Below are 16,346 nucleotides of genomic sequence, written 5' to 3' on the forward strand. Positions count from 1 at the left end.
AATCTTTAGGGCTTTGTAAATGAAAATCATGTCATCTACATATGGTGACAGTTTTACTTTTTCCTTTCCAATTTGGATGTCTTTTAATTAATTAATTAATTAACTTACCTACCTACCCACCTACCTACCTAATTCTTCTGTCTATGATTTTTAATACTATGTTGACTAAAAGTGTTGAAAATGGGTATCCTTGTCTTGTTCCTTATCTTAAAGGAAAAGCTTTCAGCTTTTCAGCATTGAGTATGATGTTAGTTGTAGGTTTGTCATATACAGTCTTTATGATGTTGAGGTACCTTCTGTCTATACCCACTGTGTTGGGTTTTTTAAATCATAAGTGGATGTTCAATTTTTCAAATGCTTTATCTTCATCTATTTAGATGATCATATAATTTTCATGCTTCATTTTGTTAATGAGATATTTTATGTTGATTGATTTGGAGGTATTGAACCATCTTTGCATCCCTGTAATAAATCCTACTTGATCATAATGTGTGATCCTTTTGATGTATTGCTGAATTTGGCTTGCTAATATTTTATTGAGGATTTTTGCATGTGTGTTCTTCAGAGATATTGGGCTGTTTTCTTTTATTATTTCTATTTCTATTATTTCAGTTTTTATTTTTATTTTCAGTGTCTGTGTCTGGTTTTGCCATTAGGGTAGTTCTGGCCTTGTAAAATGAGTTTGGAAGTGTTCCCTCATTTTCAGTTTTTGGAAGGGTTTGAGAAGGATAGGTATCTAATCTTCTTTGAATATTTAGTAGAACTCAAGTAAAGCTGTCTGGTCCTGGACTTCTGTTTGTTGGGAGGTTTGTGATTATTGATTCAATCTGCATACTAGTATTTAGTTTATTCAGGCTTTCTATTTCTTTATGATTCAGTCTTGGAAGACTGTTTCTAGGAATTTATCCATTTCTTTTAGGTTGTTGACTGTTGATGTGTAATTATTCATAACTGTCCCTTATGATCCTTTGTATTTCTTTGGTATCAGTTGTAATTTTTCTTTCATTTCTGACTTTTTTATTTGGACTCTTTCTTGATGAATCTGACTAAAGTTTTGTCAGTTTTGTTTATCTTTTCAACGAACCAGTTCTTAGTTTCATTGATCTTTTTTTGTTTTATTTTTAGTTTTTATTTCATTTAATTTTTGCTCTGATATTATGTCCTTCTCATAGCTTTGAGCTTTGTTTTTCTTTTTCTAGTTCCTTTTGTTTTTTGTTTTTTTTTTTAAATTTTTTTTTAATGTGTATTTATTTTTGAGACAGAGAGAGACAGCGCATGAACAGGGGAGGGTCAGAGAGAGGGAGACACAGAATCCGAAACAGGCTCCAGGCTCTGAGCTGTCAGCACAGAGCCCAACGCGGGGCTTGAATTCACAGACCACGAGATCATGACCTGAGCTGAAGTCGTCCACTTAACCGACTGAGCCACCCAGGCGCCCCTTCTAGTTCCTTTTGGTGTAAAGTTAGTTTATTTGAGATTTGTCTTGTTTTTTGTTTTTGTTTTTGTTTTTTTTTTTGAAGTAGGCATGTATCACTATAATCTTCCCAATTCGAACTGCTTTTGCTGCGTTTCATTGATTTTGGTAAGTTGTATTTATATTTTCATTTATCTCAAGGTGTTTAAAAAATTCTTTTAATGTTTATTTGTTTTTGAGAGAGAGAGAAAGCATGAGCAGTGGAGGGACAGAGAGAGACTCCAGGCAGGCTCCAGGCTCTGTGCTGCTAGCACAGAGCCCTACACGGGGCTAGAACTCCTGAGCCATGAAATCGTGACCTGAGCTGAAGTCAGACGCTTAACCAACTGAGCCACCCAAGCGCCCTTCTCAAGGTATTTTTTGATTTCTCCTTTCATTTCTTTGTTGACACATTGGTTGTTCAGCAGCATTTTTTTTTTAAGTTTTATTTGAAAGAGAGCTCATGAGCATGGCGGAGGGGCAGAGAGAGAGGGAGAGAGAATCCCAAGCAGGCTCTGCACTTGTAGCACAGAACCTGATGTGGGGCCTGAAAGGTGAGATCATGAAAGGTGATATCATGACCTGAGCTGAAGTCAGACAATTAGCCAACTGAGCCCCCCTGGCACTCCAGTAGTACATTTTCAAATCTCCACATATTTGTGATTTTTCCAATGTTCTTCTTATAATTTATTTATAGTGTCATATCATTGTAGTTGGAAAAGATGCTTGATATGATTTCAATCTTCTTGGATTTATTGTGATTTGTTTTGTGACCTAACATAATCTATCCTGGAGAATATTCCATGTGTACTTGGGAAGAATGTATATTTTCTTGCTTTTGTATGCAGTGTTCTGTGTGTGTGTGTGTGTGTGTGTGTGTGTGTGTGTGTGTGTGTGTGTAGTCCATATGGTGTAATGTGTCACTTAACGTTGATGTTTTCTTATTGATTTTGTGTCTGAATCGTCAATCAATTGATGTAAATAGGGTCCCTTTCTATTGTTTTACTGCTGTCAATTTTTTATATATGTTTTATGTTTAGATCTTCTATGTTGAGTGCATAAATATTTACAAATGTTAGATCTTCTTTTTGGATTGGCCCCTTTATTTTTATTTAATGCCCATTTTTGTCTGTTTTAAAGCCTATTTTATCTGATACAAGTACAGCTACCCTAACTTTTTTGTGGGGGAGGGTTTCCATTTGCATGAAACATTTTATTCCATTCCTTACTTTCAGTCTGTGTGTGTCCTTATACATGAAATGAGTTTCTTGTAGACAGTAAGGTAGAGGGATAGTGCAAAGATGGTTGGTACCAATTTGTGCTGGCACTAGCAAAGTAGATGGTGAATGCTGAAAAGATGCCCGCTGGTACCTTTGCTCTTGGAGAGTCTCAACAGGTTTCTGCCCCTCTGGCAGATAACTTAAGGTTAGCAAATGAATCTCCTTCACATATGCTCTAGGCATTTTTCAATCTGCAACTTTTGTACTTGGTCCCAAAGTGAATGAGTCTGCTTGTGAGTCTGCTAAGAGTGGAATCTCCATTCCCTACAGCCCTATTTCTTCTGGACATAAATCCTGCTGGTTTCAAAGCCAGATATGTTGGGAGTTCATCTCTCCAATGCAAGTCTCAAGGGTTGGAGTGTCTGATGTGGGGCACAAACCCCTCTCCTTACAGAGAAGCTGTGTTATTTGTGAGATCCCTCTTGACTCTTCCAGTCTGTAAGTCAACGTGTTGGGGGTGGGGTTTTGGCAAGACGATGTCTCTGCTTCTTTTACCCATCTAAATGTGGCCTGTTAATCTTTTGTTGTGGAGGATCTGTTCAGCTAAGTTTTGGTTTTTTTTTTTCGTTTTTTGTTTTCAGGGGGAATTGTTGCATATGTAGCTGTAGATTATGTTGTATCCACTGGAGGAGATGAGTTTAGGATTCTCCTACACTGTCATCTTGAACCACCTCTGATCTTGCTCACTCTTAATATATTTGACTAAGAATCTTGTAAGTATAGGAATTCAGGGGATTTACAGGACAAAGATAGCACAAGTGGTCCTGGTTAAGATTTAGGGATATTAGTTGATTTTAAGTCATTAAGATTGATACTACCTTTAGAAGATATTTTAGACCACAAATGTTGAAAACATAACTAAAACTCAAATAGGTTTAAAATGAGATTTAAAAGTCTAATCTGTACCCAAATGACATGATTAATCCTCATGTTTAAAGAGCATGTTACTATAAACCAAAATTTGCTTAATCTGTACTGACAGTTAATTATGGCAATACTTATATGGATGGAGTAAGGCGAGCACAGCAAGAATTAGTTTTTAAATGTGAAGTTAATGAACTGAACCCTCTGTGTCTGAAAACCTGTCATATATGCTTATTAAATGGGGCATAATATTTCCATATAGACATGCAGAGAATGATTCAGTTTTGTAGCTATACTAATTATTTCTATTTTTTCCTACTCCTTCTCCTTTAGTTTTTAGCCACTAAATTTAAGAGATACTTCTCTATAATAATTTTATTTCTGATATTTAGCACAGTTGACTTTCTTGGAGCCACGTTTTGTCCTAACTTAGTAAGGCTGTTTTCACCAAGCTATCCACCTGCCTCTTTGGCTATTCCTTGTCAGTAATCTTTTATTGGTTCCTCTTTCTTTCCACTTAACATAAGTAAAGAAGATATGGCCTTTTGACTAATTCATTTGATTTATGTTCTTAGGCAATTTCATCCATGACTATAACTTTAATTACCGTCTATTAACTTATTCAACAAATATTTATTGAATGCATATTGTATGCCAAATACTGTTTTAGGTGCTTGGGATATGTGAATGAAAATAATAAAGATGCCTACTTTCCTGCTTGTGTTGTAGTGAGACAAAACAGACAATACAGAATAGACATCGCAGAAAAGCAAATTTTATAATATGTTAGAAGACTTGATAAGAAAAAAAGTAGAGCAGTGTAGGAAGTGTGAAAGTGCTGGAGGGTGTACTGAGGGTATTTTCCAATTTTAAAATAGGATGATAGGAGAGGGAATTACTGAGAGATGACATTTGGATGAAGAATAAGGAGATCAAGAAATTGACCACTTGGATATTTAAGGACCCTAAGGCAGGTGAGTGTTCCTGGAGTGGTGAGGGAAGAGTAAGGGAGCCAGTGTGGCTGAAAGAGTGACAAGGCTGAGGAGTAGTAGGAAACAAGAACAGAGGTAATGGGATGCCACATCATGTAGAGCCTTGTAGATCACTGAAAGGACTTCATCTTTTACTCTAAGTGGAATGGAGGAGCCATTGGAGATTTTGAGTAGAAAAGCAATGTGATCTTATATTTGTTGAGAATTTATTCTGAGGAGGAAAATTATTTATATGAGGAGGAAATTTATATGAGGAGGAAAATTACTTGGTGCCAGCCAATAACAGTAGACATAGTCAGATTCTGTATACTGTTTGAACAGTATACAGATATCCTGACATACAAGATGTGGAATGTAAAAGAAAGAGACTCAAGCATGACACTATCTAATCACCTACTGCTTATCTGTACCTGGATATCTCTTAGGTAATGCAAACTCATATGTCCCAACCTGGCTTTTTAGATCCTTTGTAATAATCTTGATAGGTTTGTGGTATGACCATTATGGTAGACTGAATAATGCCTCTCAAAATGGCAGAATGGATTTTGCAGATGTAATTAAGATAAGGATCTTGAGGGGTGCTAGGGTGGCTCAGTTGGTTAAGCCTCCAACTCTTGATTTCAGCTCAGGTCATAATCTAATAGTCTGTGAGACTGAGCCCTGCATTGGGCTCTGCATTGAGAGTAGAGCCTGCTTGGAATTCATTCTCTCTCTCTCTCTCTCTCTCTCTCTCTGTTTCTGCCCCTCCCCCCATCAAAATAAATAAATAAACATTTAAAAAAAGATGGGAGATAATGCAGGTGGATCCAATGAAATCACAAGGGTCCTTACAAGAAGTGTCAGAGAACAGTAGAAGCAGAGCCAGTGAAGGAGTTATGACTCTACAGTGCTGACTTTGAAGATGGAGGAAGAGGCCATGAACCAAGGAATTCAGGCAGCCTCTAGAAGCTCGGTAGGGAACAGATTCTCCTGAAGAGCCACTAGAAAGATTTTAGCCCAGTAACCTCATTTTGGGCTTCTGACCTCCAGAACTATAAAAGAATACATTTGTGTCATCTTAAGCCACTGCGTTTGTAGCAATTTTATTACAACAGTAAGAGGAAACTAATACAAACATCAACCAGTCTTAAAATTTAGAAATCTGAAATTAACACTTCTCTCTTTTTGATGCTTCTTTTCTAATTACAATGTTTTGTTATTCAACTTAAATTATTAAGTTGAATTATTTCTTCTTTCCCCTACTGCTATTTAGTTTAACTTCTTATTATGTTTTACCTGGACTGTTATGGTATCAAAGCATAGCCAGGAGTTGAAGAAGATGGTGGCAGAGCAGAATTAGTTCTTTTCCCCAAACTATTATATACACATGTAAGCTAAGTTAGCATGGGGTGCCCATTATGCAAATTCAGTTTCAAGCAACTTCTCTAACCATCTACACCTTTTTGATAAGATTACTTTCCCCAACCCTTTTTATACAGAAGGTCTGGAACTGCCATTGTGCCGGAGTATTTGAGCAGCCTTCTGACTGGTCTCCTTGCCTCTAGCCCCTTCCTACAGTCTAGTCTTCAAATGGGAGCTGATGAATCTTTTCATACTACAAGTCTGACCTTCACTAGTTAGGCATCACTCATGGTGTAAATTTCAAATTCCTTAGTATGGCCTACAAAGTCCTGCAAGCTTTCACTTCTAGGCTTCATATCCCGCTACTACCTGATTTCCTATCTCACTTTCTAGCAATTGTCCATAATCACTGGATGCAACATGTTGTTTGTGTCTCCTTTGGTTTTAGTCATCCTGCCTCTGCCTAGATTACAATTCTTCAAGGGAAAAGAACAGAAAATTCCCTTTCATTTTTTAAAAACCAATTTAAGATATCCTATCTTCTAGATAGCCTTGTATCTACTCCTCCACAGTAGTGTTTAACAACTTGTTTCTCTGTTCTCTCCACCCGCACATGCTTTTGTGTTTGCATTTATGGTATAATTACAATATTTATTGTTCACTTACTAGTTTGTGAGCTCTCCAAAATCAGGATATATGGCTATTTTATTTTTGTATTCCCATCAAATAACACAGTGCTTGGCACTTAGAAAATTCTTAATAAATGATTATTGTTATTTTAACTGAATGACATCATCTCTCTTTAATCACTTGTAGACTGTCATACAGTGGCATTTAGATTAATATTGCAGGTTTGTTGTAAAAATGAACAAACTTAAGTTCCTTTCCCTCATTAGTTCTATCTCCTCCCCTTCAAGGACTTATTCAGACACTTCATTATTATAATAAGAAAATTATCATATTGGAGTGTATGCAGAGGAGGGTGACCAAAAAATGATGCTGCTTTAGGAATAAAGAACAACAGATAATAGGAAACTTAAGATATTCATTTTGGGGACATATTAGCTGTGTTCAAATGTCTGAGAGATCTTCATGTAGGAGAGAAATAGACTTTGTTCTCTATAGTTCTGGGGGCAGAACTGGAGAAATGGAGACAGATTGCAATGCACTATGAGGAAGAAATATCTAATAACATTGCATAAAAAGTTCACTTTTTCATTCAACAAAATCTTGATTGAGCACTTTCTGTGTATGTACATAGTTCTTGGCACTGAGGATTCAATGTTGAGGAAGTAGTTGAGATTTTTTCCTCTCATGGAGCTTACTTTTTTTTTTTAATTTTTTAATGTTTACTTATTTTTGAGAGAGAAAGAGACAGAATGTGAGTGGAGGAGGGGCAGAGGGAGAGGGAGACACAGAATCTGAAGTAGGCTCCAGGCTCTGAGCTGTCAGCACAGAGCCCAATGCAGGGCTCAAACCCGTAAATCATGAGATCACGGACCTGAGCCAAATGCTTAACTGACTGAGCCACCCAGGCACCCTTCATGGAGCTTACTTTTAATGACAGTGGACAGTGAACAAATCAGTGGGGGGGGGGGGGGGAACCAGCAGCAGCAAATGAGCATATAGTGATCGATGTTGTGTAGAGAATTAAATAGTGTTATGATATTTGAATGAGTGGCTTCTTTAGAAGGTGTGACCACCTGTCTGAAGAGATGACATTTATACTGTGTTCCAGCTGATAAAAAGGAACTAACCATTGGAAGAACTGAGTGAAGAAATTTCCAGACAGAGGGAACAGTGTTTTTTTTTTTCAATTTTAGTTTTTTAAATTTGAGCATAATTGACATACAATGTTACATTAGTTTCACGCGTACATCACAGTAACTCAACAAGTTTATGCATTTTATGCTATGCTCACCACAAATGTAGCTACCATCTATCACCATACAATGCTATTACAGTATCATTAACTATATTCTATATGCTGTGCCTTTTATTCCTGCGATTTATTCATTCCATAACTGGAAGCTTGTATCTCCCAGTCCCCTTCACCCATATGACCCATCCCCCTATGCCCTTCCCTCTGGCAACCATCAGTTTGTTCCCTGTATTTATGGGTATTTTTCTGTTTTTCTTTATTCATTTGTTTTGCTAATTAGATTCCACATATGAGTGAAATCATATGATATTTGTCTTTCTCAGTCTGACTTCTTTCACTTGGAGGTAAACAGTTACTACAGGGCCTTCAGACAGGAATGAAATTGAAGATATTCAAGAAACAAAAGGGTCTGTATGGCTGGATATAGTGCTCAAGGGGAAGAATGACATGAGATTGGATTTGGTTGATATAGTGAGAGGTCAGATCATGTAGGGCTTTTAAACAATGGGTATTGAGTTTGAATTTTATTCCACTTGTAGTGGGAAAGTTTTGGAAGATTTTAAGCACAAGTGGTATGACATATTTCAGTTTTTATAAGGTTTCCACAGGGTTCTGAGTCAAGAATAGATTACAGAGTTTGAGAGGGAAGAGTGGAAGCTGAAAGACTCGAGCAGTCTATAGCGGTTGCCTAGGCAAGAGATGAATATGGCTTCACCTAGGTTAGAAATGGAGGAAATGAAAAGATGTTTAGCTAAGAGAGATATGTTTTAGAGACAGAGTCAAAAGTACTTGCTGATGTGTTGGTGAAAGAAGAAGAACCAAGAATAAATCCTGGATTTCTAACTTGAGCAACAGGATAGAACAATAGGGGCCATTAATCAAGTGGGGAATTCAGGAGAAGGAGCAGGTTGACAAGGGGAGAATGAGTTAGATCAATGTTCTGTTTTATTTCTGTTAAGTTTGAGGTGACTTGTGGAGATGTTGAATAGACAACTTCATATAGAAGGAGTCTGGAGCTCAGAGGAGAGGTCAGGGGTGAAGATAAGGACTGAAGAGTCATTCACATATACATATACATATACATATACATATACATATACATATACATATACATAGTATTTAAGTCCTGGGGCTGGGTAAAATCTTTGAGGGAAAGGGTATACCTGGAAAAAAGAAGGGGCCCTGGGCAAAGGGATGGTTTACCTCATGAAATAGTTAACTCACTACTACTAGAGTTGTTCAAGCAGAGATCATATGAGCATCACCCAGGGATGTTTGATATAGAGTTGCTGCCCAGGGTGAAGGTTTGCTAATGAATTCTTAGATCCCATCTGAATCTGAAATTCGACAATACTGAAAGATCCAGATGATGTCATGGTACATAGAATTGGCCAGTAATGTGTTTCACCTTGTGGATGCATCTAAGTTAGAATTTCTTGATTTTAAAACTGTCACTTAAGACACTTGTTAATGGCACTGTATCATATCCCACTGTGTGTGTTTCTTTCATTTTCCTTCCTCCCCTTTTGCCTTCTATTTAAACACTTTGAAGTTTTTCTTCTCTTCTTCTGTTTTACTCTATTTTTCTTTCCCATGAGCCTACCAGGGATATACATAGGCATTACTTGGCCCAGCTAGGGACACTCAGTTTTAGAAGCTGCTGATCTTTGCTATAGCTAAATATAATGGTCCTTAAAGCAATCAAAAAATACTGTTTGGGGATTTTATTTATTGATATTCCAGACTGCAGCTATCAGATTATGTACTTGGGTGATCATTAAGGAAAGCAATCTAGTGATTCTCCAATACCATAGTGATACCCAATCAAGAGAACACCTCTGCTTCAGGCAGAATCTAAATTGGTTGAGTCTTTAACTGATCTTATCTGTCTTGTTTTTCACTGCATTCATACTCTATTCATTGTGCCTAGCTAGTAGAATGCCTTATGCATAGTAAGGTGGTAGATAAATAATTTATTGAATGAATGAACAAATGCGCATTTGTTCTAATCAAACTAGTACCAAAAACTGAAGAGTATATTGGAGTTAGTACAAACTGAGTAACTTTACAATACATATTATGGACTTTACAAAGAGGTCACATTGAATATTATATTCTATAAGATCCTCGTTCATTAGCTAGATTGACATGTTCAGACTATGTGAAAATTTGGTTCTCCGACAGACTTAATCAAGTATTTAACTTGCTTTGTGCTCAATTCTGGAGAATTTGGAGTCAAATTTATCAATGCTTAACATACAAATAGGGAATTATTATGTTATTAACTATTACTAAGTGAATGTGTGTGTGTATTCTGAATTATACTTTAAAGTGATTTTTTATATGTACTAGATAGATACGCATTATTGGTATTCTCAAGAAGAGATCACAGTATTACCCCAAACAATGTCTTTGTTTAGTTAGAGAAATCTAAGTTGTCTAACATGCCATTACCTTGAGCACTAGCATGTATACTTTATAGAGCAGAACCACTAGCAATTTATTGGTACATAGTAATGTACATATAGGGGAACATTTATTGAACAAATAATGAGGAGTGTACAAATGGATGAGCAATCAAGTTAGGATTCCTTATCCTTATAGCCACCAGGCATATTTATTTTAGAAAAAAAAGAAGTAATATAATCTCCCAAAGAGAAATTTTGTCCTTTTATGGTAAAAACATGAGATTATTACCTCCATATCAGTGCCAGGTTACAACTTCTATCTTGAACATAGTTCTTTGTTTTCTTGAGAAGCAATTCCACAAAGTCAGGATTACCCTTCCTCGCAAAAACCCAGTACAGAATAGTATTCACACATATTTCAGTAAATTCAAGATTAAAATTCAGTTCGAAACGGTATCCTGATTTTTCCACAAATGCAATATAGTCTGAGAGTAGTATGTCAAACCCATCCAAGTCGACATACCTCAGAATTTTTGCCAGGGTTCTGTAAATCCTAGGTTCGTAACAGTGATATCCCCACTGACCCAAAAACTGCAAGGATGGTCTTTTAACAATTTTGTCAATGAGATTGCAGAATATATTGCTTCTTGGACAAGAAGTCTTGTGACATAATTTGGAAGATTTACTCATTGCTATTTAAGGCAACAGTATAGAAATCAAATCACAGGAGGTCATACTGTAATCCCTCAGTTACATATTTTGATAATGTGGTAGGCTTTACTCCACAAACAGGAAGTGCCCTTTAAACTGTAGCCACAAAAATATCATATGAAATATTACCATAAGGTACTAGATGACATCACAATAGATGGTGATCTGTCATCAGCATAGGTCAGGAATTTGGTATAATATACGTAACTGGGGACATTTGAGAGGGACATACTGGATATACATGGCATGTGTGGCAGCTGAGATATAATATTTTTAAGTCTAAAACTTTAGCTCAAGCCAGTATGTATGTTTATGAAGTGCTGAAAACACAGTCTATAAATTAGACAAAATAATAGTAATAACCAGGTTGATTATTCCTTTTAGGTTGTCATGTTTTGCATGAGTACTGCATTCTCACTTAAACCTCATAGGATATTTTCCTTATTTTATAGTTGAAGAAACTGAGACTTAGGAAGGTTAAGAGACCTGCCAGAAGGCACTATATTAATTCTCAGAGAGAAAAGCTGACATACAGTGTTAAACAAAATTCAGAAACTTTGTTTTAGAATTTAAAATTTTATAGATATTGTTCCTCTATAAATTAGGCAGAACATATAGTTTGTACATTAAAGGTATATCAAGCTTGTTGTGGCATCCTTGTTCCAGGAAAATAAAGGGGAAATATGGTTGTTTTATCATTGTTTAGTAGTTTATGCTTCGGCCATCTTTCTGTTAAATTTAATAAACTTACATGTATTTATTAGCAATTTTAAATGTTTTCTTTATCCTTCTCAACATTTTTCTTCTTTAGATCACAGAAAATAATGTTTCTTTAGTACAAGGAAATTATAACTTTGGGTTTACTATAATATACTTCCACTAATACTGCATTTAATTCTGTAAGCTCTAAGCTGTCCCCAGGATAGCAGGAAAAACTAGTAACTATTGTCATCTTTCTGAAAACCAAGAGTTCTGTTATTTTCCTCTATTGGCTTTCTCTTTTTATTCTCTCCACTTCAAAAAAAAATGCATTTAAACTGAACTATTTTTTGCTGATTTCTTAATACTATACATAAAGGTGGTAAAAAATGGAAACATTATAGAGCCAGTGAAAATTCTTCCCTGAGATAATCGTGTTAGCAGTTTTATGTATAGTCTTTCAAATATTTTTATGCTTATATATATAAATAGATATATTATTATATACCTTATTCTTTTTACACAAATAGAATATTGTACATAACTGGTTCTATGAGCTCCTTTGTATTTATATAACAACATATCATAGGTGCACCTTTGTATGACCATTTATAATAATGGGTAACTCTTATGTATTACTTACTATGTATGAGGCACTGTTTTAAGTACTTTATATATTAACCCCTTTAATCCTTATAACAACTCCACAGATAAGGAGGTTAAGATTCAGAGCCTTAGTGACTTGCCCAAGATGATAAGTCTTAGTAAGTGGTAAAGCTGGGATTTGGACACAGGCAGGATAGTACCAGAGGTTTTGTGTATATTCTCTCTGCTTCTCAAGAAAGAGATACCTTTCCATTTTTATGGCTCATTTATGAAGAGTGGTCATGAAACAAAAGCTCTACAATTATATTCAAAACCAAAAGGAAACAGATAGTAGATAAATCCTGCTTTTGGGGAAAAAGAGTGTTATTAAAGTAATAACAATGTATATCTCTGAGTGTATAATTTCAATGTTTTTTTCTTTATAACTTTCTTTATGATTTGAATGTCAGTGAATATGTTTTTTTAATCAGATTTACATATTTACATATTTAAAAGTAAATAAAAAATAAAAACAAGATTGAGAGAAGAGAAATTTTCCTACTTCTGTGTATGGTGAGGAACTGTGTATTTACAAAGGCCAAATAAAAAGTACATGTAGATATTATATAATGCCTTAAATGTATATTTAATAGCTCTGTGTCAGTTTTAAAGGGTATCTTAAAATGCATAGCAAACTGAATTTTTACTCTTTTATTCATGCACTGAACAACCCTCCAAAAATACTTAGACTCATAATTCTGGCTCCCTCAGAACTTTGGGTTGCACAGAGCTAGTTTGTCAGGCTTCTCTCTACCTTGTGGTGTCCACTCAAATTTTTCTTAATTTTTAACTCAAATATTTGAGGTAGGCTACTTTAAGTCATAGATTCCTGGCCAACTTATATGTCTACCACTTGGGACTGTGTCTACCACTTAGTCTAGTCAGTTGTGGCTATATGAAGCAGACAACACAAAGTATTTAATATTACAATTAAAATGTAAAAATAATCATATAGGGGCGCCTGGGTGGCTCAGGCAGTTAAGTGTCCAACTTTGGCTCAGGTCATGATCTCACAGTTTGTGAGTTCAAGCCCTTCACTGGGCTCTCTGCTGTCAGCGCAGAGCCTGCTTCAGATCTTTTGTCCCCCTCTCTCTCTGCCCCTTCCTCCTCTCAAAAATAAACAAACATTTAAAAAATAATAAAAAATAAATAAACATATAGATGGTTTATATCAAGCGTATTAGAAATATTACTTACAAAAGAATAATAAGCACATATATGAAATTTTTAACTCTTTAAAAACTCAAGTCTAATGTTAAATCCCTCTAATTTATTAATTTACTTAATTTATTAATTTATTTAAATTTCATCATGGTAACATGTTCTAGGATTATGAGGATCTGAGGGCTACAAACAGATCCTTACCTGTCATTCTTCTGTTGACCTATGCAAAACTATTTCAGATGAACATATGTAATATAAGGTATCATCAAAGTACATTAAAGTCCAGACTTCATTTTTCTGTGTGGAGATCACATGGTCTCTCACTTGTAAGAATATAAGTAAGGTTCTTAACTCCCTTCTGTAATGAGATGTTACTTCTGCTGCCTCTGTGTCTTTTTGTTTCTCTTTTTCTTTATCTCTTAGAGATCCTGTTTCTAATTCTCTTGGATAAATACCCAAAAGTGGGATTGATAGATCACATGATAGTTATATTTTTAAATTTTTAGGAACTTCCCTACTGTTTTCCATAACAGCTGTATCATTTTACATTCGCAGCATTACATACAAGTTCTAAGTTCTCCACATCATGGCCAGCATTTGTTTTCTGTTGTTTTCTGTTGTTTCAATGATGGCCATCTTAACAGGTGTGGTTTTGTCTTGCATTTCTCTGATGATTAGTGATATTGAACATCGTTTTATATGCCCATTGGCTATTTGTATGCCTTCTTTAGAGAAAGTCTATTCAAGTCCTTTGCCCCATTTTTAAATTGGGTTTTGTTTTTTAATTTCATTTTTTTTTATTATTGTTGTAGGGGTACCTTATATATTTTGGATGTTAACTCCTTATCAAAGAAGTGGTTTGTAAATATCTTCTCCATTTTTAGGGTGCCTTTTTACTCTGTTGATTGTTTTCTTTGCAGCACAAAAGTTGTCAAATGTGCTGTAGGTCCTACTTGTCTATTTTTTCTTTGAAATCATAGTCAAGAGCAATGTCTTAAAGCTCTTTCCCTATTTTTTTTTCTAGGATTTTTAGAGTTTTAGGTCTTGAATTTAAGTCTTTGATCTATTTTGAGTTGATTTTTTGTGTATGGTGTAAGGTAAGGTCCAGTTTCTCTTTTGCGTGTGGATATCCTGTTTTCCCAACACATTTGTTGAAAACACTATTCTTTCCTCATTGTGTATTCATGGCACCCTCACTGAAGATTATTAGACCACATATGCATGGAATTATTTCTGGGCTCTGTCTATGTTCCTACAGTCTATAGGTTTGTCTTTATGTGAGTACCATATGTTTTGAATACTGTAGTGTTGTAGTGTATTTTGAAGTCAAGAAGCATGAGGCTTCCACCTTTGTTCTTCTTTCTTAAGACTGATTTGGCTATTTATGATCCTTTGTGGTTCCATATGAATTTTAGGATTTTTTTTCTTATTTCTGTAAAAAAATGGCATTGACATTTTGATAGGGATTGCATTGAATGTGTAGATTGTTTCTGGTAATGTGGATAGTTTAACATTAGGCCTTTCAGTCCATGAACACAGGATGTCTTTCCATTTGTTTGTGTCATCTTTAATTTCTGTCAGCAATGTTGTATAGTTTTCAGTGTGATGTCTTTCACCTTTTTGGTTGAGTTTACTCCTAAGTATTTTAATGGTATTGCATATGGGACTATTTTAATTTCCTTTTCAGATTGTTCATTGTTAATATATAGAAACACAGCTGATTTTTATATGCTGGTATTATACCTTGCAACTTTATTGAATTTCTTCATTGTCACTAACATTTTTTTTGTGGAATATTTAGGGTTTTCTACATATAAAATTATGTCATGTACAAGCAAAGATAATCTTACTTCTTCCTTTCCCATTTTGATGTCTTTTATTTCTTTTTCTTTCCTAATTATCCTAGCTAGGACTATAGCACTATATTAATCCTAAATATCAGAGAGTACATATAGCTAAGTAAAAGTACATTCACTGCACACTGCTTATTGTTGTTAACAATTGGAAACTACCTAAGTGTCAAATAATAGGGGATTTATTAAATAAATCATTATATATTTTCAATAAAAATTTGCAGCACAGCAGATATAAATTAGAAAAGTCCAGAGAAGTTGGAAAATTGTCACAAGTTTTTTTTTTTTTTAATTTTTTTTTTCAACGTTTTATTTATTTTTGGGACAGAGAGAGACAGAGCATGAACGGGGGAGGGGCAGAGAGAGAGGGAGACACAGAATCAGAAACAGGCTCCAGGCTCTGAGCCATCAGCCCAGAGCCCGACGCGGGGCTCGAACTCACAGACCGCGAGATCGTGACCTGGCTGAAGTCGGACGCTTAACCGACTGCGCCACCCAGGCGCCCCACAAGTTTTTTTTTAAAAAAGATACAAACTACACTGTTTCATGTCAGTCTCAGCCTATCAGTAGTGCTTCTGTTAAACAACTATAGTACTATATTGTATAGTACTACTAAGTGGTGAGAGCAGGCATTCTTGCCCTGTTACTACTCTTAGAGGAAAAGCTTTCAGTTTCTTACCACTAAGTATGATGCTAACTTTAGGCTTACCATATATGGACCTTATTATGTTGAGGTAGTTTCCTTTTATTCTTAATTTATATTGAGTGTGTTTTTTTTTTAATCATGAAAGGGTGTTGAATTTTATCAAATATATTTTTTTCATCTATTGAGGTAATCGTGTGATCTGCCCTCCTGACTTTGTTATGTTAATGTGGTGAATCACATTGATTGATTCTTGTATGTTGAACCATCCCTGCATTCCAGGGATAAACATCACCTAGTCATGGTATATAATTCTTTCCATGTGCTATTGCATTTAGTTTGTTAGATTTTGTGAAGGATTTTTGCATCTGTATTCATAAGGATTTTTGCATCTATCATCATAAGGATTTG

The 16,346-nt window shown here is 35.3% G+C and overlaps 1 protein-coding gene across 2 annotated transcripts in view; it reads right to left on the reverse strand.

Annotated features, from left to right (window-relative positions):
* The window catches only part of ASB17 (ankyrin repeat and SOCS box containing 17), a 70,700-nt gene extending 59,651 nt beyond the window's left edge, over window positions 1–11,049 (reverse strand). Inside the window, exon 1 of one of the 2 annotated variants that reach the window (XM_003990239.5) lies at window positions 10,510–11,047. In XM_003990239.5, the coding sequence (XP_003990288.1) occupies window positions 10,510–10,910 (401 nt within the window). In that variant the 5' untranslated portion in view covers window positions 10,911–11,047. Of the gene's footprint in view, window positions 1–10,509 lie in introns of both variants that reach the window. The other variant, XR_006584413.1, reaches the window with a different exon arrangement.
* Window positions 11,050–16,346: the final 5,297 nt, after the last annotated feature.

This window comes from Felis catus, chromosome C1 (assembly GCF_018350175.1).
Source record: "Felis catus isolate Fca126 chromosome C1, F.catus_Fca126_mat1.0, whole genome shotgun sequence".
Taxonomy (NCBI): domain Eukaryota; kingdom Metazoa; phylum Chordata; class Mammalia; order Carnivora; family Felidae; genus Felis; species Felis catus.